General features: G+C 43.7%; 1 protein-coding gene across 5 annotated transcripts in view; it reads right to left on the minus strand.

Annotated features, from left to right (window-relative positions):
- The window catches only part of NSD3 (nuclear receptor binding SET domain protein 3), a 131,901-nt gene that overhangs the window by 24,626 nt on the left and 79,849 nt on the right, over positions 1-27,426 (minus strand). Inside the window, exons 8-15 of one of the 5 annotated variants that reach the window (XM_075858827.1) lie at positions 24,110-24,155; positions 23,693-23,823; positions 22,675-22,794; positions 22,455-22,581; positions 18,628-18,825; positions 17,032-17,205; positions 8,352-8,495; positions 4,114-4,270 (exon numbers count right to left, since the gene is read on the minus strand). In XM_075858827.1, the coding sequence (XP_075714942.1) occupies positions 4,114-4,270; positions 8,352-8,495; positions 17,032-17,205; positions 18,628-18,825; positions 22,455-22,581; positions 22,675-22,794; positions 23,693-23,823; positions 24,110-24,155 (1,097 nt within the window). Of the gene's footprint in view, positions 1-4,113; positions 4,274-8,351; positions 8,496-17,031; positions 17,206-18,627; positions 18,826-22,454; positions 22,582-22,674; positions 22,795-23,692; positions 23,824-24,109; positions 24,156-27,426 lie in introns of all 5 variants that reach the window. The other 4 variants (XM_075858825.1, XM_075858829.1, XM_075858828.1 and 1 more) reach the window with 4 other exon arrangements.

The following is a 27,426-nucleotide window of genomic DNA, read 5'->3' on the forward strand; positions in this document are numbered from 1 at the left end:
ACCTTGGGAAAAAAAGTCGGGTAGAAGCGGAAGACGCTATGAAGCTTCCGCGAGAACATAGATTAGACCTGTGTACCAGGACCGGCAAGGCCAGTCCAGAGCCACCAGAATCGCCCTCCCTCTTGAATCTTTTGAGCACTCCGAGCAAGACTAGAAGTGAAGAGACAGAAGAGAGAACTCTCTCCATGGAGTGATCAGTGCGTCGACTGCCATGGCACTGGCAGCCCGTGCCCTGGCCACATGGGTCGGAACCTTGTGGTTGAGACAGGATGCAAAAGAGATCCACATCCAGTAAGTCCCACCTCTGGCACAGTTGATTAGATACCGTTGGGTGAAAAGACCACTCAGCTGGATCTAGTCTTTCTCGGCTGAGAAAATCTGCGGCCCAATTGTCCACTTCTGGTATGTGGACCGCTAATAGCGCTGGAATATGTTGCTCCACCCATAGTAGGATCCAAGAGATTTCCACTAGAATCACCCGGATTCTGGTGTCACTCTGGTGGTTCAGATAAACAACTGTCGTGGAGTTTTCTGTGTGGATTCTGACCAGTCGACACTGAAGAAAATTCCAGTGGGAGAAGGCTAGGAAATATGCCCTCAGTTCCAACAGGTTGATCTGCAATTATTTTTCTTCCTGCGATTAAGTTTCCTGAACTGTGTTAGGACCAAAAACTGCACCCCACCCGGACAGACTGGCATCCGTTGAGATGACACGCCACTGGAAGGGAGGAACAAAACAACCCATTGAGATGGTCAGGGAGAACTGCTATCATTGCAACTCCTGGCAGACCTAAGCGGGCGGAAGAATCCATTTGTCCAGCGACTCCGAGACTTGTCCCAGCATGCTAGTATTGCCCTCGGAAGGGACTTAGGGTGGAACTGTGCATATGGAAGCGCCTCGAAGGTCGACACCATTCTGAACCAGCACTCGCATGCAAAAAGATAGATAAAGGAGTGTCCTGGCGAAGAAAAGCCTACACACTCCGAATGGAGGTTACCTTGTCCACCGGAAGAAAGACCATTGCTGTCCTAATGTTGGGTATCATTTTCAAACATTCCATGCTCTGAGTTGGGATCAATGAGGATTTTTCCTAGATGATGATCCATCCGAACCTTCTAAAAGTGTCCAGAGATATCTGGAGAGTGAAGATTTTCCTCACTGGAGGGTGCCTTGACCAAGAGGCTGTCCAGGTTAGAGATGACAGCGACTCCCCTGGCACAGAGAAGCACCATGATTCACCAGGAACTTGGTGTAGACCTGAGAAGACTAGGTGAGCCCAAAAGGAGAGCTACAAATTGGAAATGTAGAGTACCCACTACAAAACGAAGGAAAAGGTGGGTCCTTGTAATGGGATATAAAAGGTATGCCTCGCAAATATCGATGGAAGAGAGGAATTCTCCCTGTTCCAAGTGATGTGATGACCGACCTTAAGGATTCCATGCAAAACCATAGAATGTGAGTGAAACGGTCCAATATCTTCAAGACCTGATTGGATGAAAAGATCCGTCCTTCTTGGGAACTGTAAAAAGATTTGAGTAGAACCCTTGAAATCATTACAGCTGAAGAACTGGGACAATAACTTTCCGCAGGAGATGGGAACTAACAGCACGGGAAAAAGCAAAAGCTCTATCCCTAGAATAAGGCAGAGCAGAGAGAATCAATGAAGCAGGGGGAAGCCTCAAAAACGATCTTGTATCTCGTAGACACCACCTCTCGAACCCAGGTGTCGTCCAACTGAGCGAGCCATGTCTTTTGAGAGGAAAGTCCTCCCCCCCCCATTTGGACATCCCTCATGCTGAAGGTATTTTGCTAAAAGGTGGGCCTCTGGACCGCGGCTACCAAGCTGGACCGTGGCTTGGAAGATGGCCGTCGTTAGTCTGGTTTGTTCTCTTGTCTGATCTGAAAGAAAAATTATCTCTGCGAGGAGACATTGGGAAATTAGCGAAAACGGTGGAACCAGAGAGACGGCCGTATACAGGGAGGGCGGTGCTGAGGTAAAAGAGAATTCTTACTGTCTGTAGCCTCAGAAATAATCTCATCCAGACGTTTACAAAAAAGTCGGTCGGCAGTGAAGCAAAGGCCATTCAGGGCCTTCTTGGATGCCTGACCCGCTGCCCAAGATCTCAGCCAAGCCGAACGCCGGATGGCAACAGAATTAACAGAAGCATTGAAACGGGCGGCCTCAAAAAGATGCTTTGAAGAATGGACAAAAAGATATTTTGAACTCCTGCTGCGGCTCTCCAGATAGGATGCTGTGATGCAGCTATTTCCCTCACACTTAACAGGCCATGCTCACGCAAGTGGATTTAATAGCCAAACACTGAAAGGAACCTGCAGCCACAAAAACAAATTTATCTTGAAAATACAACCTCTCGTCCAGAGGCTCGTTGAGAGAAGCTACCTCAGCCAGGGGACTAGTAGTGGTTCTTGATAACCTAGCAGAATAGGCGGATCTACAGAAGGAGACACAGACCATAACAAGAATAAATCCTCATGAAATAGAAAACAAAGTATCTCCTGAGAGAGATAGGATCATCCTTTAAATGCGAAGTGTTCCTCACAGCACGTATTAACCTTCTGTTCTGATATGGAGTCTGAAGACACATGTGAAGAAAGAGACTTACCCACATTGGAGGTCACATGATCATTGCAGAATGTAATGGGATCCCCCTAGAAAGAGCTTGACGAGGAATGAGACATGTTCAAGGCATTCCTACGCCTCTTATGGGATCTGCAGCAAAAAGTAGATTAAGTATTATCTAACTGAAAAGAACGAGGGCCACTGTGTTCAGCTGCAATCGGTGAAGGCAAACGCCTCACTGAACCATGGACTGGGATAGTTTTTAAATGTCCCCTAGGGTCTGACAAAAAGACATAGTCTATTCAGGGGTGCCACAGTCTCAGGGGGGGGGCAATTTGGGGGGCCCTGGATAGAAAGCACTGTGGCTGACTGGGAGTAAACATATCAGAACCAACACATGCATAAAAAGTAGCCTTGTCCACCTGTATAAGCTGCTTGGAAGCATCCTACCGAGAAGACACGACAGAAGGAAACGCAAAAAGTAAGTAAAATCTGAAGAAAAAAATGACCCCATGGGGGAAGTATGAAAAACAAATAATACAGCCAATAGACTGACCTACCAGAGCTGTGTCCCCATGTACCTGAAGACAGGAGAAGGATGGCACCAGAAGACGAGCTGCATCAGAATAGATATGCGGAGGTCTGTTTTTAAGGTTAACGCCCCGCCAAAAGAGGATGCTGGCATTTTGAAGGGTAAGCCCCACCAGCTAACAGGCCTGGGGCAGAGCCAATAGTAGGAACTGACTGCGTCCTACACAAGACAAAAGCCGGGTACTAAATGAGTTTCTCAAACAGCCGCGACCGCGGGAGGAGCGGCAAGGACGTCAAAAACCAAAGTACAAAGATAAGGGAAGCAGGCTAGAAGCCCAGAAAAACGGTCCTAGAGAGTAATCACTACTCAATAAAAAAAGAAAAGCCCCAGAAAAAAGGGACTCCCAGTATTTACCCCAGATAGCTGCCTGTAGAATAGCATTAGTGGGGTGGGGGTGGGAACATACTTACCCTCAGACTTCTTCAGGTTTATTCAGGGTCACTTCCTCAGTAACCTCGCACATATAGTGGGGTACTGGCACTATGCCTGCAGAAGCAGACAACATAATTTAGGTGACTGGCGGAGAGGGAGAAAATGAGCAGAGGAATGCCTAGTTTCCCGACACCCACAGGGGGTTGACAGACTAAACGGGTTGAAAATTTACCTGCAGCTAAAGAAATAAAATAAAATGAAAATAAAAAATAGCAGCAGACCTGAGTACCAGGCCTGGTCTGCCTCCTACAACACTAGGCTAAAACGGAGTCAGCCAGCGTCTGTGGGAAGGGAATAGTCTGCCTGGTTGGAGCCAAGACTCTTTCCCGCCTAGTGTTGCCTCCTAGTGACATGAGCATATACCCATGGCGCAGTGTCCCCCAATGATTAACGGGAAATCTAGAGTAAGACAATGACTAAAAATCTTTGTCGCTAAAGTAAAATATAGATGCACATAGAGAGTCCGAGTTCTACCATAGCTATACGACATGGTGAGTGTGCACTTACCTGTAGTTCCCTAGCTTCACCCATACGATCTGCTTGTAGTGCAGCTTCTTTCCAGTTCTACAGTCGTTGCAGCTCCAGGGCCCTTGTGGCATCTCCATGTTGAGACAGGATGGGTGGAAGGCGGCTGGACATGACTCGCAGCATAGGAGTTTGCCGCCTCCTCGGATAAACAGACAACCTTTATTAAGACCTATGATTAAGGGGTGATGGCAAATCTCTTGGTGTCTGGATCACCCAATCAACAAAAGGTTGGCACAGCAAAAGGACATTTACTGCTACATGGGCAGATTTCCAAATTATTCCGTAATGGCTGCCCAGTAGAGAATATCCTAGATCTCCATGAGTATAGTGTTACGGAGATTAGTCTTTTCACCTGCTTATACAGGTGTTTTATGCTGTGCCGAATAAAAAGCATAAAGGCTCACCACTGAACACCATTATACATCTGACATCTAGATGCAAATCTACATAAAAAGTAAAGTGACTTTGCAAATACTTTGCTTGACTGTACTGATCCAGGGTTACATCTTGTAGCATCAGAGCGCATACACAGCCCGGTTGGTTGCTGCAGTAATCATTAGTTACAAATGGAATTGACAATGTCCTAACAGACACCCTTGAAGGTGAATCTGAGCTCCTTACAATTCAATGCACTCCAGACTGCCAAGAATGTGATTCAGCAGAGCTCAGTTCTGTACAGACACTGAATCAGCAGGGCTTACAGGGAGATGTGAGCTCAGTAATCTGCAAAATTATGACTGCAGATTTACATAAGAATGAACTTGGTATCAGTAGAGCTCAAGAGGAAAAGAATTTCAAAACCTACTCGAGTTTCTATGTAGTGGACATCTATACTGCAAAATGGTGTTAAAAGGTGAATCTGAGTGGAGGATTTAGCCACTAGCTCAAAAGGCATCTCTGCGCATTCAATATCTGCTGATGCCATGATGAGATTGTGACACCAATAAATAATTTTGTACACTCCAATCGAAGCAAACAATTAAAAAACAATACAATACACACAAGCAAAAAAGAAAAAACACCTGCAATAAACGGGTAAACAGGAAACCAGTTCAGAAATTTCAGAACTGGGTTAACACATAGGAGGTTAAGACTATATGATGCCATGGTGAGAGTAGTGGAGTGTTTTATTCTTTCCCAACAGGGACATCTTAAAGAAAAACTCTGCATTTAAACAGCAATTTACAACCTTCCGCAGTTATAATCCACATAAAAAACGTCTCTACTTGTAAATACTTTGTTTTATTTATCTTTGAAATATATAACGTTTTCCCCTTGTTCGTGTCTAAAGGTAAATTTAGAATTTTGTTGATTTCCCGTTACCATAGAGCAGTGAATGCTGGGAGCTTACATTAGCCGGCTGAATTCACAAACTGCGTTTACTCTAGTTTTCGGTGGTGTTTTTCTTTCACTTTTATTTATTTTTACCCAGAAACTCTGCGGCCAGATGTTACTTTAAAGTCTATGGTAAAATAGGAGTACGTCTACATGCATAGTGTTTTGATTTGTAGCTTTTTTGCTGCGCTTTTAGGGTCAGTGGTGTCTGGGTATGTGGCATTTTTTTCCATAGGCTTCTCTATAATACTTAAAAAACGCATGTACATAATGACGCTAAATGAAAAATGCCATCATAAACGTATGTATAAAACAAACTCCATTAACAAAACGCAAAAAAAAAAAGTGTGTATGAGGGATGACCTTAGAGGTAAGCAGTTATGTCACATGTCTGACAGCAGGATGGAGCTAAACTGTCAGTTGCCAAGGGTAACCGGCAGGATTCTGAAAAAAGGTGCAGTTCTAAATGGAGAAAAACACATGAAACAACTCGAAATCAGTGACGCAAAGTATTAGTAAAACTTTTATGTCGAATTTAACTGTGAAATGGAATTAAAAGCGAAGGTTTCCTTTAAGGTGGCCAGAGACAGTTACAATACGGTAAAAAAAGATTAGGATTCCAAATTTAAACAATTATTTGTCTCCATCTATCTATGCTGTGACTCCAAATTAGACTGCATAAGAATCTTCCCACCAGGCATCATATTGGTACATTTCATCCTGCCCGGCAGCAGTCATTCCCACATGTCAGCCAATTTATGACCAGCACTGGGTTGGCACACCACGTGAGATGCCATCACCACCTCCCAACAAAGAAAAAGAAAAACTCCAAAGAACTTTGTGCACAAATACCAACACCCAAAACCAGCAAATGTATATTTCCTCTTAATGCTTTAGGATGTTACAGGTTCTCCACCAATACGACCGTGTGATCCAGATTTCAGAGGAAATATAGAGAGTTTAAGCCATATAATGAACATCAAACACCGCTTACAAGTAACGATTCAGCGCCAAGCCGGGGGCAGGGAGCGCAAGCAGAGGGCTGAAAATAATTGTTTCTGTAAATACACCAGGATGGCTATAGGAATACATTATATGAGTACTGTCTGAATACAGCACTTGATAAGCTGTGGACTTCAGGAGCCTGCAAGACTTCTCCAGGAGTTCGTTTTACTTCAGCAGAAAATAGGGAGCACATTTTGAGTGTAACGTCTACATGGCTATTGGAACTTGTCCAGTCTTGAAATTAATATGTAATCATGATTATGGTTCCAGTCTTCGTTAGACATCAGGGACTCTTAATAGGAGTATCATATAATGGGTCATATGTCACCAGACAGAACATTATAACTACAGGCATCTATAAAAAGCCCAAAGCGAGAAGACCTAAGGTTTGAAAGGATTGTGAACAAGTCTTATGGAATTATGTGAACCCTCTGAGCAGTTCTGACTGGCCAGTAGAGCTCACTGTATGGTATCATGTATGTCTGCTATACCCCGCTCCATGTCCTCTGCTTTGCAGTCTCAATGTATGTTTGTATAAAAGCTATTGAGCGATAGATCATGTGTCCTTTGAAAAGTTGTATAAGGTCTGATTCACACTGCGTTATTTTCCTTCCGTCCAAGGTATACGTTGGGAGGAAGATAAGACGCCCAAACTACCCGGGCCGAGCGTTACTTGAAGCACAGGGAAGCCACTGGCGTCACTGTCTATATATGGACAGTGACATCAGGGGCTCCTCCAGTCCTGGAGTACCTGGCCAGAGCACTTCCAATGCTCTGGCTGGGGACTTCATAGCAAAGCATGAATATACCCAGTAAATGTATCCATGCGTGTTTCCATTGATCTATAAAGGAATGAATATATGTATGTATCCATCTACATATCTTTATATGCTTGCATGTATCAATGTATAGATCTATTAAATCAATGCACATAACCAATAATGAATATATGCATGTATCTATATACATACCTATGAATGTATGTACCTATAGCTGCATGTTTGTTTCCAAGTACGTACCTATCCATCCATCCATCTACATACCTATGTATATAAGTATGTATACATTTAACTGTGTATCAATACATTTACCTACGTATGAATATATGTATGTACCCATCTACGTACACATTTATAAATGCAAGTAACTAAGTATGGATATATGTATCCATATACTGTACATATAATTATGTATGTATGAATGCATGTATCTGTATCCATCAATGTCCATACAAAGGTTATGAAAGGTTTTTGGTCTATTACCTTACAAAGTCCTGCCAGTTTATTTTCAGTGAACGTTTTTTTTTGTTTTACCATCCTCAGAATTGTACATTTTCATTTCTGGTGGGTATTTTATGTTAAACGCTACTTTAAGGCAGCTGTAATGTATAACAAATGTAACACACGCACGGCCATCTTTCCATTTAGTCTCCTTTTGTATGTGGCCTCAGTTTGTATACCAGGGCTCATGGGACCCACAATCAAGACCCTTTCTTACTATCCTGTGGTTATGCAATAAATGTCTAAATTGGGATGCCATCCTATGCTTAATTCATTGAAAACAAATGTGGAAACTTTGAAAAGTTGATATTACAATAAGATTTGTACAAATGTGTCTATGACAATAGATATGGATCGGGTATAATTATTTTTAGCCCCTTAAAGCAGTTCAAAACTCACACGAAAATAAAGAAAAAAAACAACACACCCAACACGGAACGCCAATCATTACAACCTCACGCTGCGTGCAAAGCAGAAAGGCAGAGCGGGCACAGCCGAGTGCCAGGCAGGAGCAGAGTTTTAATGGCTTTAGAACTTAAAAGGATGAAATGCAGCTATAAGGGATTTCAATAAGGGGAAAAGCTATTTTACAGTTACCTTTCTCAGATTTCTTTAGGAAAGCTGGCGAGGAGGAAGGAATCATAGGTATTTTCATCAACTCTGCACGCTTTGAGTCATTCAGTAGATAGTGGGACTTAAAGGACATAGAACTGACCAGGGTATAATCCTGAACTATCAGCCCTATACAAAACAAACAGAGAGATGCGGTCAATGAAAGCACCCATGATTCCACAAGGATCAACACAGGGTGGGGGAAGGGGGTAGAGGTGGAGGATCAGGGAGGAGTGGGGAAAAAAAATAAAAAAAATAAAAAAGACAATGAGCAAATGGAAAGAAAACATGACTCAAAAGAATGACATGAAGAAAATGATGATATCGGCATATACACGTGGCTCTCGATTAAACCGAAGAAGTTTAAAGGGGTGTTCAAAATTGGGTAAAAAAAAAAAAAAGGGTCGGCTTTTTCCCCCCTCAAAAACAACGCTACTTCATCTGATGATATTGCTGATCATCCTAGGAAACAAAGGATTGGGTGCAAACCAACCTGTCTCCGTATACGTTAGATTATCTAATGTTTTATCAGGGATTGTCCCGCTAAGGAAATTTATCTCCCATCCACAGGATAGGTAATAAATGATATTTCCTTCTCTATGGTGCTGACGGAAATAGCTGATCACTCTCCTGTGGATAGGTGATAAAAATGTCCTTTGTGGTACAACCCCTTTAAGACACAGCACGTTGTTGCGTTTCTTACATGTGGCCTTAAAGGGGTTTTCCCATAGTCGTTATTTATCACCTATTCACAGGATAGGTCATAAATATGTGATCGGTGGGGATCCGACTGCTAGAAAACCAACCGATCCCCAGAACGGGCTTACCGTGCCATTCCTGAGAGCCCCATAAGTATGGAGCGGTAGTGCACATGCTCGGCCATTGCTCTCTTTATTTCTATGGGGCGGCCGAATACAGCGCTTGGCAGCATTGTAGAAATGAATGGAGCGGTGGCCGAGTATGCGCACTACCGCTCCATTCCTATAGGGATCCCAGGTACGGAACGGTAAGCCAGTTCTCGGGATCGGTGGGGGTCCCAGTGGTCACTTCCACCGATCAGATATTTATCGCCTATCCTGTTGATAGGTGATAAATAATGATTATGGGAAGACCCCTTTAACATGATGTTTGCAATGCCAGTTTTTTCTACATTGAAGACAGATGAACAGAAAATAATCGGCCACTTCAGCTGGAGGTTCCTTGCTGGCCACCACTATGATGTGCTCATCTACAGACAGACCAGATAACAGCTTGGCTCAATGCATTAGGGATGGGTCATATATCGAGGTGTCTTATGGGTAAATGAGCCTTGGCAAGAAAAAGGAGCGGCATATTCTGGTTTCCTCAAATAAAGCTCATACGTTTTCTTGTATACACTTTGTATCAATTCCTCACTGTTTTCAAGACCTCTGCTTGTAGTCACTGTTTTAAAGATCTCTGCTTGTAGTCATTGAATGGGAACCTTTGTTTCTTTACAAGAGAGCTCGATGACCGCACTGTAACAAGCTCTGTACCTGTGTGATCATTACATGACCAGGACATATGTTCATCATATGGCAGTAAACAATGAAGGCTCCCATTCAATCCCTACAAGCAGAGATCTTGAAAAACGGTGAGGAACTGATACACAAAATATATCAGATAAAAGTAACAGAACTTTTCATATAGCTATAGTTTCTGAAATCAGAAAAGTTCACCCGTTATGACACAGATCATCTTTAAACAGGAATCTGAAGTTGCCCAATAAAAGGGGTAACCTATCAGCCACTAAAAGTGCCCGTTACCCAGCTCCCTATGCTGGAGTTTAGGGGATTCTGTGAACCTGGTGTTATGGACAGCTAGGCAGTGTCTAAGGCTATGACTGTAGCTTCATTCCTTCCATCTTCTAGTGATGACAATTCATTGAGAACCACCGACAGGACTTCTCAGCTGAGCCAACTTTAGCCGATATATAGATATAGTCAGGAGTGTGCGTACTAAAGCCGCAGGCACCTCTCGCCAAAGGAACTGCATTGTTGGCAAACAGGCAAGACGATTGAACCAAGGGTCATGGAAAGGGTGTAGAGGGGAAAACAAACACCATGCCCTTCTAGCTGGAGTGAAAGAAAACCAGTACCATAATAGAGAGGCCCTGCTTGAACTTTACTATGGCGCCTCCTCTCTTTTATGTATGCCACTGGTATAGGCCGTAAACTCCGGGGAGGGGTGGATATACAGTGGGCACCCTAAGGATCCACTAGGTTACCCCATCTTGCCCCTGTTTAAAGTGCACCTGCCCTTTGACAGGGAGTCTTTGTCATTATTATATGTTTCACCTTTGGGGGTGAATGTGATTAACATCATCCACAAGTTAATTCGAAAATGACAATAATAAAGCAGGTCAGCAAAAAGGAAAACAAATTCCCATCTATTAAAAGAATCCGGGCCTTTGTATACAGTGGTCCCTATTCTGCTGGGACTTCCCCGCCGGAGACCTGTTCTTATTGCTGCTAGTCTGTGACTGGGTCTTATATGGTTCATTGCTGTATATCGCTGTAGAGGTTTACCGAGAGCCACGCGGACATGCTGAAGGACAACCCAATTTATTTGTCAAAACAGCCAATACACTCGATAACGCCTTACCTGCCTCTAACACTAGCGTAGTATAGTAGAAGAGGTCTATTCCTCAGGATTACATAGGGTAGAGTGATCTCATTATTCCTTGTTAAACATACTGAGCTAACAGAGGAGTCATCATGACCTGTCCCTATTATGTAAAGACACGTAGAGATGGTCTCTGGAAGATGCAGGTATCCATTGAAAGCAAATTATGTCCATTGATTTCACTGGATACCCTCCGGTCCATGTCCCCTCACAATAACATCTGACGGAAGTGGTAGCCCTGCAATTAAGATGGTCCTAAAGGGGATGTTTAAAGAGGAACTACACTTTCAAACTATTGAAATATCATAACGACATATCAAAAGTTTGGATCGGTGGGGTTCCGAGTGCTGAAATAAACGTTCTGAAGCGCTCAGCTGAGCGCTTTTCTCCTTCGGATGTGATCGAAGCTCCACGTCAGGCTGAAGACGGCTCTCATAGAAGGTCTATGTAAGACGGCTCTCATAGAAGGTCTATCTAAGACGGCTCTCATAGAAGGTCTATGTAAGACGGCTCTCATAGAAGGCCTATGTAAGACGGCTCTCATAGAAGGCCTATGTAAGACGGCTCTCTTAGAAGGTCTATGTAAGACGGCTCTCCTAGAAGGTCTATGTAAGACGGCTCTCATAGAAGGTCTATGTAAGACGGCTCTCATAGAAGGTCTATGTAAGACGGCTCTCATAGAAGGTCTATGTAAGACGGCTCTCCTAGAAGGTCTATGTAAGACGGCTCTCCTAGAAGGTCTATGTAAGACGGCTCTCCTAAAAGGTCTATGTAAGACGGCTCTCATAGAAGGTCTATGTAAGACGGCTCTCCTAAAAGGTCTATGTAAGACGGCTCTCATAGAAGGTCTATGTAAGACGGCTCTCATAGAAGGTCTATGTAAGACGGCTCTCCTAGAAGGTCTATGTAAGACGGCTCTCATAGAAGGTCTATGTAAGACGGCTCTCATAGAAGGTCTATGTAAGACGGCTCTCCTAGAAGGTCTATGTAAGACGGCTCTCATAGAAGGTCTATGTAAGACGGCTCTCATAGAAGGTCTATGTAAGACGGCTCTCCTAGAAGGTCTATGTAAGACGGCTCTCCTAGAAGGTCTATGTAAGACGGCTCTCCTAGAAGGTCTATGTAAGACGGCTCTCCTAGAAGGTCTATGTAAGACGGCTCTCATAGAAGGTCTATGTAAGACGGCTCTCCTAGAAGGTCTATGTAAGACGGCTCTCATAGAAGGTCTATGTAAGACGGCTCTCATAGAAGGTCTATGTAAGACGGCTCTCATAGAAGGTCTATGTAAGACGGCTCTCCTAGAAGGTCTATGTAAGACGGCTCTCATAGAAGGTCTATGTAAGACGGCTCTCATAGAAGGTCTATGTAAGACGGCTCTCATAGAAGGTCTATGTAAGACGGCTCTCCTAGAAGGTCTATGTAAGACGGCTCTCATAGAAGGTCTATGTAAGACGGCTCTCATAGAAGGTCTATGTAAGACGGCTCTCATAGAAGGTCTATGTAAGACGGCTCTCATAGAAGGTCTATGTAAGACGGCTCTCATAGAAGGTCTATGTAAGACGGCTCTCATAGAAGGTCTATGTGAGCCGTCTTCAGCTTGACAGGGAGCGCTGATCACAGCCAATGGTGCAGGATGCTTAGCTGAGCACTCTTGTACCTTCATTTCAGCAACAGTGGGGGTCTTAGCAACCGGACCCCCACTAATCCAAACTTTTGATAAGTCTCTATGACATATCAAGAGCTTGATTCTCCCCTTACACTGCACATTTTATGTAAGGGGATGTCGGATTTAGAAAACACATTTTCAAAGCCCTAGTAAAGCATTCTGAGTTAATAAATGGAGTTCACTCATTTGGAGCCCTGTATCAATTAGCCTTAGCCGAGAATCGCTACAAAGAGTGTATCTCTGTGGAGCATGGAACATCCAGCATGTCTGGGCATTACAAGGACAGCCCATTGACATCAAAGGGCGCCATGTAATGCTTAATTTCCCCTGTAGGGGCACTGCAGAGAAATTGATCACTTGCTGTCGGTTCCCATGCAGATAACATCTGACACTAGGGACCCCAGCAGCAGCACATCCTGTCATCAGCTTATTTGTGGGAAACCCTTCTTCCTATAAAAAGACATGGTCCAAATGGGTCAATCCCTTTAAGCTAAATTTTTCAATATCTGGAAATTAAAGAAAAGGCAATTTCATACTGCTCCCTTTATAGGTGGTAGAGATCCCCTCCTAGGAAGGCTGGGACTATAAAACAGCAGTCTGCATTTTTGGGGGGGAAACAGCTGCCTGTATCAAGTCTATAGAGAAACAGACTTTTGCAAAACTGCCTGTGTCTGCTGACTGGTTGAATAAGCAGACACATGCAGTGTCTGCTGATGCGCTATGGCTTTTTCTGCTATATTATCAGATTGACCCCTGTCCTATGAAGAAGGATCCCAATGAAGGGTATATATTAAGGAATAGTTATTAGTGCAATTCCCAAATAGATCAGTACGGGTTAGGAAAGTTAAGTGCAATCGGCTGTCCTTATTGTAAGTAGAGAACACAGCAGTCTCCAACTAATGCACATAGTACATACTGATCTTACCGTTAACAAGTGTAATTGCCGTTAGTTAAGCAGGTTATGAACAATGGGTGAATAAAAAGAAAAAGAAATGTGATAAAAAAACAACAACAAAGGAAATAAATAAGAATGAATAAGAATAAAAGACTCTACAGGCTTCATCTGGTCAGGGACTTTCATACAGTTTCTGGGGTCTATCGTAGTCTAACATTAACCAATAATAGGGCTTGATACATAGCAACACATTAACGTCCTGGCTAAAATTTTACATAAAACTCTTCATTACCAGGTCATACATTACATACATAGGGCATCATAGAGAGCAAATACAGTCATGGAATTGGTTGGTCGTTCTATATTCGATATATCAGTCGGACATTGAAATGATGCCACAGCCACACTATAGATACACCATACCCACTGCCATCCAAGAATACAACTGGACTGAGTGATGAAGGAATTGGTAACCTAAACCATCCTCTATCTGATGCCATTTGGATAGATCCCTTGATAACCTTAAATTATTGATCTACAATCTGTGGCTCTCCAGCTGTTCGGAAGCTACAACTCCCAGCAGGTGGCGACAGCTTGTGGATGCTGGGGCCTGCAGAAAGTTGTAGACTCACAAGAGATAAAAAGCCACTGGTTGTAGAACATAAATCTACAATGTTTTATTATACGCTGTTTTTTTAAAAGAGCAGGTTTAATCTATGTTTTTGGATCTCTCGAATTGCGGCTGGGTAAAAGAAGACGGCAGCTGAGAAGAGGTAAATCACAGAAGTACTGACCTCTTGTCAGCAGAAAAGAAATACTTGTTGTAACATTACCTGGTGTACATACCTGTAATCACAGGGCTGCACAATACAACATCCCACCCTGAATAGATTACATACACTAGATTCTCCACCTACAATTTACTTTTTAGAAAAATTTGTTTAATACTGCCGTTTAAGAAGAGGAAAACAATATGCAAGCGTTCACGAGCTGCTTTTATCCTTCTCTGCAAGCAGCCCAATGCTTGTAGCTGAACAGTGGAGTCATTTAAGACACAATGGTTCCTAGGGATACACTGCCTCACAACTACAGCCTCACAGAGGTCTCATCACAGACAGCCCCTTTAATAAGAAACGCGCTGCCATGATCAGTTGATCGCCGGGTCTAGCTCTTGCGAACCACTGTAGCATTGCATGCATTGAAAATAAATGGTGGCCCATGTTATACATGATGCAGCGGATCTGACAGAGGACAAGCTGCCATTTTTGGCCCTGGTTGTATGCACATAAGGGCATATGGATGTCATAGATGCGGATCCCCTCCTTATCTATGACATCAATATGCCCTAATAGGACATATGGAAAGAAGTTGTGGAGGAGACAACCCCTTTAATGGGAGTTGTGAAGCTACCAGACTGCCTCAGGAATACATGGCTAAATTGTCAATTAGCTAAATGGCATGACGACTCTCAACCTACACTATTCTTAATCTTAAATTGAACAGATTTGAGGAAAAAGAAATATAGGCGGCGAATACCTTTAAGTTGCTGCTCCTAAATTTTTTTAAATAACAGTGACATTAATGCTCATTTTATTACTTGTAGGCCAGCCCATACAAACTGAATGTTGCATAATGAATGTGCTCCTTCTGGCCAATCCCATACACCATACATAGAACTGATTAAATACCTGTGGTGGACATGATGGCAGATGAGAAAGTATGCACCTGAGGCGATACCTCGACGCGCGTTTCGCACCGTTCAACAGGTGGTGATGAATGCTAGCCCCAAACAGTGGTTTAAATACTGAACCAAATAAAGTGGATTTAATCGGCGCATAACGCCTCCCGCGCCCATCCAGTCCCATACCTTCCACGTCACTTCCGTCCATTGATGCAGACTCAAATGCCCACATTCAATGCACTATGACAGCTTCCGGTATGGCACTCGGAGAGACACGCAACATGCATGCGCACAGACCGCAGGTAAAAATGCATGTCAGATAGGGAAAATCAACCTTTCAAATAGGTACCATGTCAGTCAAATGAATAAGACAACTCGTCGCCATCATGTCAAACACGACAATTGCAATCACAGTTCTACAGTCAATAAACGACACCATTCTTAACAATATTATAAGAGCATATCAGTAGTATCGTGTAACGTTATTTATTACCCAAACATTGCAATGTCTTACATCAAATCAAGTAGATCAGAAAATATATATATATATATAAATACAATACAAATAAAATACCAAAATATGTATAACAAACAAAAAAAGATAGAGAGCACAGATTACCGGGACCATGAGAGGGAAAGCACCGTCCGTGCTCGACACGGGCGGTGCAAATCCCCCGCAAAGACCCAGTAATAGCCCATACTGAAAATCAGCTAAAATAGTGTGTACACACTACAGATGTAAACCGCATAAAAATCGTAATAAGCAGGGCAACTATCCCTGTGCATCAGCACGTAAAAGATTTATAACAATATAAATTAAATTAATTTGTTGTTTACTGCCATGCAGTTCGTATATGTAGCATATGCTATAAAAGTGGGTTAAAGAAAAAGGAAAAAACAAATAGTGGCAGGGACCAAGAGAGGAAGAGCACCACCCGTGTATAGCGTGGGCGGTGCGAGTCCCCCGCGAGGACCTTGTCAGATAATTAAATAGCGAATAATAGCTCTGTACACGGGTGGTGCTCCTCCTCTCGTAGTTCCTGCGACTATTTGTTGTTTAAGTGATCTTATCATTTGAGTCTGCATCAACGGACGGAAGTGACGCAGAAGGTATGGGACTGGATGGGTGCGGGAGGCGTAATGCGCAGATTAAAGCCGCTTTATTTGGTTCAGTATTTAAACACGTTTGGGGCTAGAATTAATCTTCTCCTGACGAAGGGTGTGAAACGCGCGTCGAGGTGTCTCCTCAGGTGCATACTTTCTCATCTGCCATCATGTCCACCACAGGTATTTAATCAGTTCTATATTTTGCACTTTGTCACTTTATAATTTAATGAGATGTAACATTAGTGATTCTATCATCTACATTGGATTAGTGTGGCTTGTTTTCACCTGAGATCGTTTTTCATTTATGTTTTTAACTGTTTTGTACTATATTTGTTTAATTATTATAGGGGGGGGGGTAATTTGTCCCTTAATTGGGGACTAATAAAGAGTATTATAAATTAATTTCGGAGTATTTGAGTTTTCATAGGGCTAATTAGACATTTCACAGGTCTACTACATCAAGCCTGCCTTTCCCCATTCATTATTGCTTCCCTTTTACTCATTTCCCTACCTTATTCTGACCAGTATCCTGAAAGCTGGAGTAAAGGTGGAAACCACCGAGAAGTATGAACATACACTACCTCCCAAACGATGGATATTGCACTACAAGATCACACTGACTAGTCATCTACCTATCGGCACAGAAAATCATTGCACATGTCACATTGCTTACCTCGTGCACATACAAAGCAGAAGCTCACATTGACTGCACCGGACGAATGACCACTGCGTTTGGAATGGTTGCTGCAAATCATGAGACTTGAAGACAGGATAAGGCTGCCCGCAGCCACACAGCTGTCCCCACTGTGATAAGCCACAGGGCACCGCACACAACGTAACATGCGTCCTGCAAAAGAGAAGCCCATGTACTAAGAAAAACCTACATATGAAAGAGTTGTTTTGCGCGTTTTGCCCTTAGCAACATTTACCAGTATAAATTTACCTACGTCGGGCAGAATCTTTGCAAACACTTTTAAAGCGTAGCTAAACTTTTGACAAACTTCTGACTTGTCATAGTGACATGTCATAAGCTTGGATTGGTGGGGGTCCGAGCACGGAGACCCCCACCAATCGCTAGAACGAAGCAGCTGAAGCGCCCGTGTGAGCGCTCAGCCGCTTCGTGTCTGCTCGGCTTTTTCCGGAAATAAATGTATCAGTGTACGGACATAATAGAAAGTCTATGAGCACGTACGCCGATGCATCGGGTTTCCGGAAAAAGCCGAACAGACACGAAGCGGCTGAGCGCTCACACGGGCGCATCAGCTGCTTCGTTCTAGCGATTGGTGGGGGTCTCAGTGCTCGGACCCCCACCAATACAAACTTATGACATGTCACTATGACACGTCAGAAGTTTGTCAAAAGTTTAGCTACGCTTTAAGCATGTATAGAATATCCACAGTATATGCCATTATGCCTGATATGTGAGCGTCCCCAGAGGTGGGACCCGCACCTATTGGGAAAACGGGTCCGATGTCCCCAGTTTGGTGATTTTACCCCAATGAGACCAGTGTTCTGATATTTCTCGCTATTGGGGATGCTGGATTTAACAAATAAATAAATAAATAAATAAATAAATTAACCATGAAGTCAGCAGCTAGAAAGGGTGTAGATACAATAAAAGTAGCCGGTGTAGCGGAGTAGTGAGATAATGCGCAAGACTCCCCTCTCATCGGACACTGCTGATTTTTGCTATGGGGCATCTCTGCCTTTTTTTCTGAACTGCATTTTTATAGCGGAGGCTCATTAGATTCTTTTATATAAATATTACATGGGAGGTGTCCCTTACAATGAAAAGCTAGAGAAATTGGCCTTGTTTAGCTTGGAAAAAAAGACGACTTAGAGGTGATCTTATCAACATGTATATGTGTGGTCAATACAGAGACCTAGCACATCATCTGTTCTTTCCAAGGACTTTATAAAGGACCAGGGGACATTTATTGCGTGTAGAAGAAAGACGTTTCAGACATCAATATAGGAAAGGGTTCTTTACAGTTAGAGTAGTCAAACTATGGATCTCCCTACCCCAAGAGGTAGTAATGGCAGATACTACGTGAGCATTTAAAAAAATGGCTAGATGATTATTTACTGACAAATGGCATTGAGGGTTATAAGTAATCTAGCAATGAATAACGCATAATTGATTGTGAAAGGTTAAACTTGATGGACCTGGTCTTTTTTTAACCTATGTAACATGAGCAGCATGATGGCTTCCGGTTCTTACACATGACTGGTACTAATAGCAACATATATCTCTATGTGTTCCTATTACCTTTGCAAGATCTGTACATGTCCTTTTCGGCGGTGCAAGAGCAGCAGCAATGGTGAGGGCACCGGAAGCCCCTGGAATCAAAGACGGTTGCCGCATACTGCCGTGCACAAGCGTCATGGTAAAACTTGCCACAGGATGGGATAGAGCAGCGCTTTACACTGGTGCTGGGTAGCTTGCAGGAGAAGCAGGTGTGAAGACCTGTCAAAACAAGCAATACAAGTTATAATGAGAATCATACTAAGTGTATGGATGATATAGGGAGCCCTGTAAAATACCTGCACTGTATAGAATGACTAGGCAAGGCAGGCTAAAGATCCAAGGTGACAGCTAGCATTTTTCTAATTCATATGAAACAATAGGGGGGGGGGTTTCTCAAAACTGGTACAAAGGAAAAGAGGAGCAGTTGCCCAGAGTAACTAATCCGCTTCCAGCTCTTATTCATAAGATGCCATTTTGTAATGAAAGCTGAAACCTGATTGGTTGCACTAGTTTTAATAAATCTTCCGGAATGAGTTTTAAACATTTCCAGGTTTCATCACATTCTTATATAAACAGTTACTGGATGGCTATTCCATGTTAGGCCCCATGCACACGAACGTAAAAACGTCCGTAATTACGGGCCGTAATTACGGCATGTTTTTACAGGCCCATGGACTTCTATTGGCCACGGGTACCTCCCCGTATGCTTACGGGAAGATGCCCGTGCCGTTGAAAAATATAGAACATGTCCTATTTCAGGCCGTAATTACGGCATGGGCAGGCCCATAGAAGTCTATGGGGCTCCCGTAATTACGGGTGACTACGTGTGTGCACCCGTAATTACGGGAGCGTTGCTAGGCGACGTCAGTAAATAGTCACTGTCCAGGGTGCTGAAAGAGTTAAACGATCGGCAGTAACTGTTTCAGCACCCTGGACAGTGACTACCGATCACAATATAGATCAACCTGTAAAAAAAAGAAAAAAAAAAAAGACGTTCATACTTACGCAGAACTCCCTGCTTCTTCCTCCAGTCCGGCCTCCCGGAATGACGTTGCAGCCCATGTGACCGCTGCAGCCAATCACAGGCCAATCACAGGCTGCAGCGGTCACAAGGACTGCTGCGTCATCCAGGGAGGTCTGACTGGATGTCAAGAGAGGGACGCGTCACCAAGACAACGGCCGGGTAAGTATGAATTTCTTTTACCTCGGAAAGGGCTGTCCCTTCTCTCTATCCTGCACTGATAGAGAGAAGGGGCTGCCGATTAATGCAGTGCAATTTTGCAGCGAAAACGTCCCCTTAAATACGGGTGGAATACGGGTGACACCGGACCCGTATTTACGCCAGTATTTACGGGAGGACAAAAATACGTTTGTGTGCATGAGGCCTAAGTGTGGTGACTGCCTCCATCTTAGTTGCGCACTCCCTCCTCCAAGGCTGTTTTATAGAAGTTCAGAATATAACAGGTTCCTACCTTTAGTGTAGGGACCTATCTGAATAAGGACGCCCTGTCGAGGCAGGTGGGCTGTGATCAAAATGTGCTCTAAAACCTCACATTTAAAGTATAGTGAATATAGCAGTAGTGAAACGTGAATATATATATATAATGGCCTGCAGAGTGCTGCTGTATCCCATGTAATCTACGGCAACATGCATACCTGCTTATTATAATTTAAAGGGGTTTTCCTACAATGGACATTTATCATCTATCCACAGGATAGGAAATAAATGTCTAATTGGTGGGGGCAGCACCGCTGGGATCCTGAGCCCCTTTCCTCGTCACTGCATGATCGCAGTGAGGAGAATTTTGAATGGAGCGGGGGGGGGGGGGGGGGTCACGCATGTGCGCTGCCACTACATTCAATGCATATGGGGCTGACCAAAACAGCCGAGTGCTACACATGACTGTCTCTATCATTCCCTAAGACATTGAATTGCTCGGCAGCGTACTTGAGCCACTCTATTTAAAATTCTTCTCACTGCGTTCTTGAAGTGAGGTGGAAAGGGGATCGGGACTCTTATTCTAGTGATTAGTGGGGCACCCACCTATCAGATGTTTATCCCGTGGATAGCTGATAAATGTCCATTGTGGGAAAAACCTTTTTAAGGGGCTGTTAACACAAATACTGACCCCTAGAAAATGAAAGCAGCACTCTGGTAAAAAATGTTATCTCAGCCCCCGTTTGGAAAGTGCCGAACTATCTTGTCCAATCCCAGCCACCATTATGTCACGTGACCGCATGGTGACTGCCCGATTCCTACAGCGTCTGCTGTATGGACCGGAAGTCACTTTCCCTATGCATTCCAATGAGAGTCACAATGAGTGTCTTTATAGAAATGCCTAGTGAAAGTGACTTCAGGTCCATACAGCAGACGCTGTAAAAATTGGGTGGTCACCTGACATAATGTTGGAAGAGATAGCCTTGACTCTCTATGTGTGGGCAACTGAGACGCCTGAGAAACATTTCTCATCTCCCAAACAATTGTTGAGCGGACATGCGGGACATGACTTTAACCTCTTAATGACCAGCCTATTTTAGACCTTAATGACCAAGCCATTTTTTACGTTTTTCCATCGTCGCATGCCAAGAGCTATAACTTTTTTATTTTTGCATCGACATAGCTGTATAAGGACTTGTTTTTTGCAGGACAAGTTGTCATTTTTAATAGCACCATTTTGGGGTACATAGAATTTATTAACGTTTAACTTTTAATCTATAAACTGCAATTTCGCCGCACTTTTTTGCATCCTAAATTTACACCGTTTACCGTGTGGTATAAATAACACAATAACCTTATTCAGTGGGTTGTTGCGATTGCAACGATACCAAATTTATATAGATTTTATATGTTTTACTACTTTTACACAGTAAAAACAACTTTTTTTCAAAATTATTTGTTTTTGTGTCTCCATATTTGAAGAGCCATAACTTTTTTATTTTTTCACCGATGCAGTTGTATGAGGTTTTTTTTTTTGCGGGACGACTTGTAGTTTTCATCGGTACCATTTTGGAGTAAATGCGACATTTTGATCACATTTTATCACATTTTTTTTAAGGCAGGATTCAAAAACAGCTATTTTTGCATTGTTTTTTTATTTTATTTTTTACGACGTTCACCATGCGGGTTAAATGATGTAATAACTTTATAGTCGGGGTTGTTACGGATGCGGAGATACCAAATATGTCTAACTTTTTAACTTTATTTTGTTTTTTTAATAATAAAGCAGTTTGTAAGGGGGAAAAGTGGGTTTTTAATTTTTTTATTCACTTTGTTACTTTTTTTTTTTTACTTTTTTTTACTAGCCCCACTAGGGGACTTCACTATGCGATCCTATGATCGCATTTATAATAAACTGTATTATACCTGTGTATTATACCAGTGTATTTTACCTGTCCGTGTAAAACGGACAGGCATCTACTAGGCCATGCCTCTGGCATGACCTAGCAGGCATACACAATATAGGCAGACCTGGGGGTCTTTATTAGAAGACAATGACACTCGGCGATCGTATCGCCGGGTGTCGGTGGGGGAGAGAGGGAGCTCCCTCCCTCACTCCAAAACTACTCAGATGCGGTGCACGCTATTGAGCGCATCTGAAGGGTTAAACGGGTGAGATTGATACGGATATCGATCTCATCCGTTCGAGCAGGGACGCCGCCAGCTACCTCTGGCAGCTGAGAGCAGGGAGATTTGACAGCTCCCTGCTCTGTTTACTTATTCCGATGCAGCGCCGCGAAAAGTCTATTGCATCGGAATAAGGCCCGTTAGTGGCCGCCGTAAAAATGTTATGGTATTTAGAGTGCACGGTTAGCCTGCTGCAACCTGACATAGCATTTCATAAACGCACCAGTTTTACACTCCATACAGACAAATTTTCCTTCTGGTAGTGTATCCATGCCAAGACATTCAAGATGGAAGAGTCGAGTACAATCTCCATCACAGGACACCAGAGACTCTCCAAAACGTTCACAGATCTAAAAACAATTTCAGAAAAATGTTACATTAGCAAAGTCTCCATGCTTGGAACCGCATTTTCCATACATAAAACATGATTAACGCACACTTACCTGACACACAGTGTCCTTCTTGCCTGACCGCCGAGAAACACTGGAATCCACAGATTGGACATCAGAAGCGTCTGCATCAACAGCAGCTGATGGACTGTCCACTTGCTTCTCAAAGCTAATCTGTGGCCAAAATTGAAGCATTCAAGGTCATACATCTCAGTATAATAACATGCAAATAACACAGGCCGAGAGAGAGAGAGAAAGAGAGAGAGAGAGAAAGAGAGAGAGAAAGAGAGAGAGAGAGAAAGAGAGAGAGAGAGAAAGAGAGAGAGAGAAAGAGAGAAAGAGAGAAAGAGAGAGAGAGAGAGAAAGAGAGAGAGAGAGAGAGAAAGAGAAAGAGAGAGAGAAAGAGAGAGAGAGAAAGAGAGAGAGAGAGAAAGAGAGAAAGAGAGAGAGAGAAAGAGAGAGAGAAAAAGAGAGAGAATGAGAGAGAGAAAGAGAGAGAGAGAACGACAGAGATAGAGACTGAGACAAGAAAAAAGAGAGCAAAACAAAAATATACAGAAACAAAAAGAGAGAGACAGAAAAAAAAGAAAGGAAGTAAGAGAGAAGGAAAGATAGAGAAAAAGAAGAGAGGGAGAGAGAAAAACACAGAAACAAAGAAAGTGAAAGAAGGTAAGAGACAGAGAAAGAGCGAGAGAGTATAATTAAAGGGGAAAATAAAAGCCATCGGAACAGAGGATGTGGAGTCGCATTGTGTAACACATGATCTCTCTCAGCCAGTCAGCAGCTCTGAAAAGGGTGAGATGATATACACACTGTGTCATATGATCCTTTATAGAGCTGCTGACTGGCTGAGATGGATTCAAAGTAAACCAGAGAGACAATCCCTGTGTCATGCTCCGCCTCCTCTGCCACTGCACTCGACATAACACAGTGTAGAAGGTTTGTTGAAAGTGTTCCTTTAAACGGAAGAAATCCTCATACTTTCTTATATAAGCCATACTGCCCCATTTTACATATTTAGCTTTCAACAATTAACCCTTTTACAATTTCAGATGTAAAATACAAATCCCACCTGTGCATCATTCAGGCCACGTGAGTCAGAGTCTGAAGCATCGCGGTAGGAGGAATTGGCAAGTTCCACGTCTGTAGAGGCCCGGCTTCTCTTCTTCAAGGGCTTGCATGCGTCTGATATCTCACTGGCCCCTTGAAACAAGGAGCGTCAGTATTCACTAACACACCATGTGGTAACAACCCATAGTTTAAATGCTAATGAATGTGGATGTGTTGGAACAGCTTAGTTAGGAAGTTACCGCATATAATACAGAGACGTGCCAAGTCAAGGGTTTTTTGCTGGCTTGTCTGCTGTGCCTAGAACAGGACTTGGTAACGTGGATGCCCAACAAGCAAAAAGGAAGAAGAAAACGTGGAAATGAGAGGTCTTCAGCGCAACATAAGTGTACAAGATCACACAGCAGTCATAAACACTCACCCTTCTGCAATCCAGTCTGCACTGCGGTAAGTGGAGTGACATCAGCCTGTAGAAGAAAAGACATAATAAGGAGCCTCTGCTTTTTAACGCTAGCTATCCATGTGGAAAATGTTGTTTTGTGGCCAAAAGCATGTGTGGCAAGTATTGTAAATGCAAGGGAAACTGGCAATTAAAAAGGGTGTGTGTCGTACATGCCCTTCTACTTCTCACTGCATATGTGGTCTAGGAACAACACTTAGGGTGCGTTCACACGCTGTTCTCAAGCGTATTTCGGGGTGTAAACGCCTCTAAATACTCCTGAAAAAATGGTAGCTAAACGCCTACAAACATCTGCCCATTAAATTCCATGGAAAAAATTGCGTTTCGTTCAGACAGGGCGGTTTTTTTACGCCTGTTTTAAAAAACGGCGTGCAAAAAAACACCCCGTCAGGGTATGTTCACACGGGCTATTTTCAGCTGTTTTTTGGGCCATAAACGCCACGAAAAACTGATAAAAATGCAGGGGCTGAACGCCTCTAAACACCTGCCCATTGATTTCAATGGGAAAAAAGGCGTTCCGTTCCCACGAGGCGTTATTTACGCTGCAGTTTTTAAAAACCGCTCCGTAAAAAGAATGAGCATTTCACTTTTTGAGCCGTTTTTGGATCTGTTTTTCATTGTGTCAATGGAAAAACAGCTCCAAAAAACGTCTAGAAGAAAACTGCCTCAAAAATGTTCCCAGCTTCAAAAACGGATGAAAATCGGAGGCGTTTTTGTAGCCGTTTTTTGGAGCGGTTTTTCCATTGACACAATGAAAAACAGCTCCAAAAACAGCTCAAAAAGTGATATGCTCCTTTTTACGGGGCATTTTTTTAGCTAGCATTTTTCAAGGCTTATTTCGAGGCGTTTACGTACCGAAATACGCCTGAAAACTCTGTGTGTGAACATACCCTAAGCTCTTTTTCACACAAACATGGGGGAAACTTGGACATGAAAAAAGGCGATTTTTCACGTCCGAGTTTCACCCGTGAGGGACCCATTTTCAAGGATCCTCATAGACTTGAGTCTATGGAGGTATCCGTGAAAACTGCAGATAATACATGTTCTATTTTTTAACGGACCCTTCACGGCCACATTGAAATACATGCGTCCGTGTGACGGACGTATTCAACGTTCGTGTGAATAGGACATAAGGGTCCCATTCACACATTGCGGATGAGCTGTGCTTAGAACCACATTAGAAACCGAATCCAAAATCCACATGCATTTTTACATTTGGTGCATTTTGTAACAAACCGCAACCGCATCGGAAAAAGCATCAAATTGCGGTAAAACCGCATGTGGTTTTCGTATGCTGTTTTTCGATGCGGTTCTAACAGCACCTTAACCACAACCTGTGAATGTACCCTTATTGCTCTAAGGGTATGTTCACACGGCAGCATCCGATACGCTTGAAACTACGGAGCTATTTTCAGGCAAAAACAGCTCCGGAATCTCAGATGTAATGGCATGTGCAGGCGTTTTTCGCGGCGTCCATTATGGACCTAATTGGAGCTGTTTTTCTATGGAGTCAATGGAAAACGGCTCCAATTATGTCCCATGAAGTGACATGCACTTCTTTGACGCGGGCGCCTTTTTTACGCGCTGTCTTTTGACAGCGGCGCGTAAAAAAAAAGACCATCTGCACAGTACATCGTAAGACCCATTCAAATGAATGGGCAGATGTTTGCCGACGCTTTGGAGCCGTATTTTCGGACGTAATTCGAAGGTTAAAACGCCCGAATTACGTCCGTAAATAGGGCGTGTGAACAAACCCTTAGTGCATTAGATTCATAAAATGCAAGCCAAGCAATAATAACAGAGCAAATCTCAGGGAACCAAGGAAATCCATGCACATAAGACCAAGTTCACACAGGGACTAAAGAGAGATATTAACCAACAAAACTAAATTTAGGCCAGGATCACACACTGGCAGTTTTTGGAGCCAAACACAGGAGTGGACACAATAGAAAGGAGATGCATCAGTCTTTTCTTTAAACCCTTCCTTTCTTTTTGATCCACTTCGGGCTTTGGCGAGTCAAAAACTGCATCAAAACGGTGTGTGTGATCCTGGCCTTATAAAAATAAAACCAGACACTTTACTGTAAGTAGCGGGACCCAAATTGGCTGGTAAAGCCGGGGCTACGACTAAACTTTTTTGCAGCGCTGATTGATTTGAACTCTTAGGCCCCATGTACTCGAACGTGCTTTTGCGGCCACGATTCCCTCGAAAATCCAGGGGAGAATTGCGGCCCCATTCATTCCTATGGGCCCATGCACACGACCGTGGTTTCCACGGTCCATGCATGGCCAAGAGCCTGGACCGCAGAAGGAACGGACATGTCTTATTACGGCCGTGTTCTGCGGTCCAAGCTCATAGGAAATAATGGATGCGGCCATGTGGACGGCCCGCGATTTGCAGGTGGCTCGCGGGTGTCACTCCGCGGCTGGCCGACCCGAAATTCACGGCCGTGCACATGGCTATGGTCGTGTGCATGAGGCCTTAAGTGACAGATGCAGTCCACAAAATGGCATGCAACTCAATGTATTCATTTGGACTGCAGCTGTAGCTCAATAGTTAACCCCTTCCCGACATTTGCCGTATGGATAAGTCATGGAAAGCCAGTGCTTCCCGCATTTTGCCGTATCCATACGCCAAATGCTTGGCACCGGCTCAGAAGCTGGGCTCGTGCCATCATCTCCGGATGTCAGCGGTATCTTACAGCCGACATCCGACTGTAATGGCGGGGACCGAAATTAGCTTCAATCCCCGCCCTTAACACCTTAAATGCAGCGCTGAAACGCGATCGCTGCATGTAAGGTGTTTGCAGCTCATCGGAAGCCCAAAATGAAATTGCCGGGGTTCCGGTGGCTGCAATGGCAACCGGAGGCCTAATACTGGCCTCCCGGTCTGCCTAGCATGGAAGCTGTTCAGGACACGCCAGGCGGCAGAGCCTGAAATGCTTCCGTAGCCGCCGCAAAGATGGCGCCGGCTCAGGAGCTGAGCCGGCGTCATCAGCGGTGGATGTCAGCTGTATGTTACAGCTGACATCCACCTGTAATGGCAGGAACCGGAGATAGCTCCGATCCCTGCCATTAACCCCTTTAATGCAGCGATCCCTGCATCTTAGCGGTTGCTAGCAGATCGCCAGCCCTGACATGCAATCAGAGCTGCCGACTGCTGCTATGGCAACAGGAGACACAATGGCCTCCTGCTCTGCCACTACGGAAGCCGATTATGCCCCGCCGGGAGGCGAAGCCTAATCGGCTTGCTGTCAGTGAATAACTGACAGATCTAA

The sequence above is a fragment of the Rhinoderma darwinii genome, chromosome 3 (assembly GCF_050947455.1).
Source record: "Rhinoderma darwinii isolate aRhiDar2 chromosome 3, aRhiDar2.hap1, whole genome shotgun sequence".
Classification (NCBI taxonomy): Eukaryota; Metazoa; Chordata; class Amphibia; order Anura; family Rhinodermatidae; genus Rhinoderma; species Rhinoderma darwinii.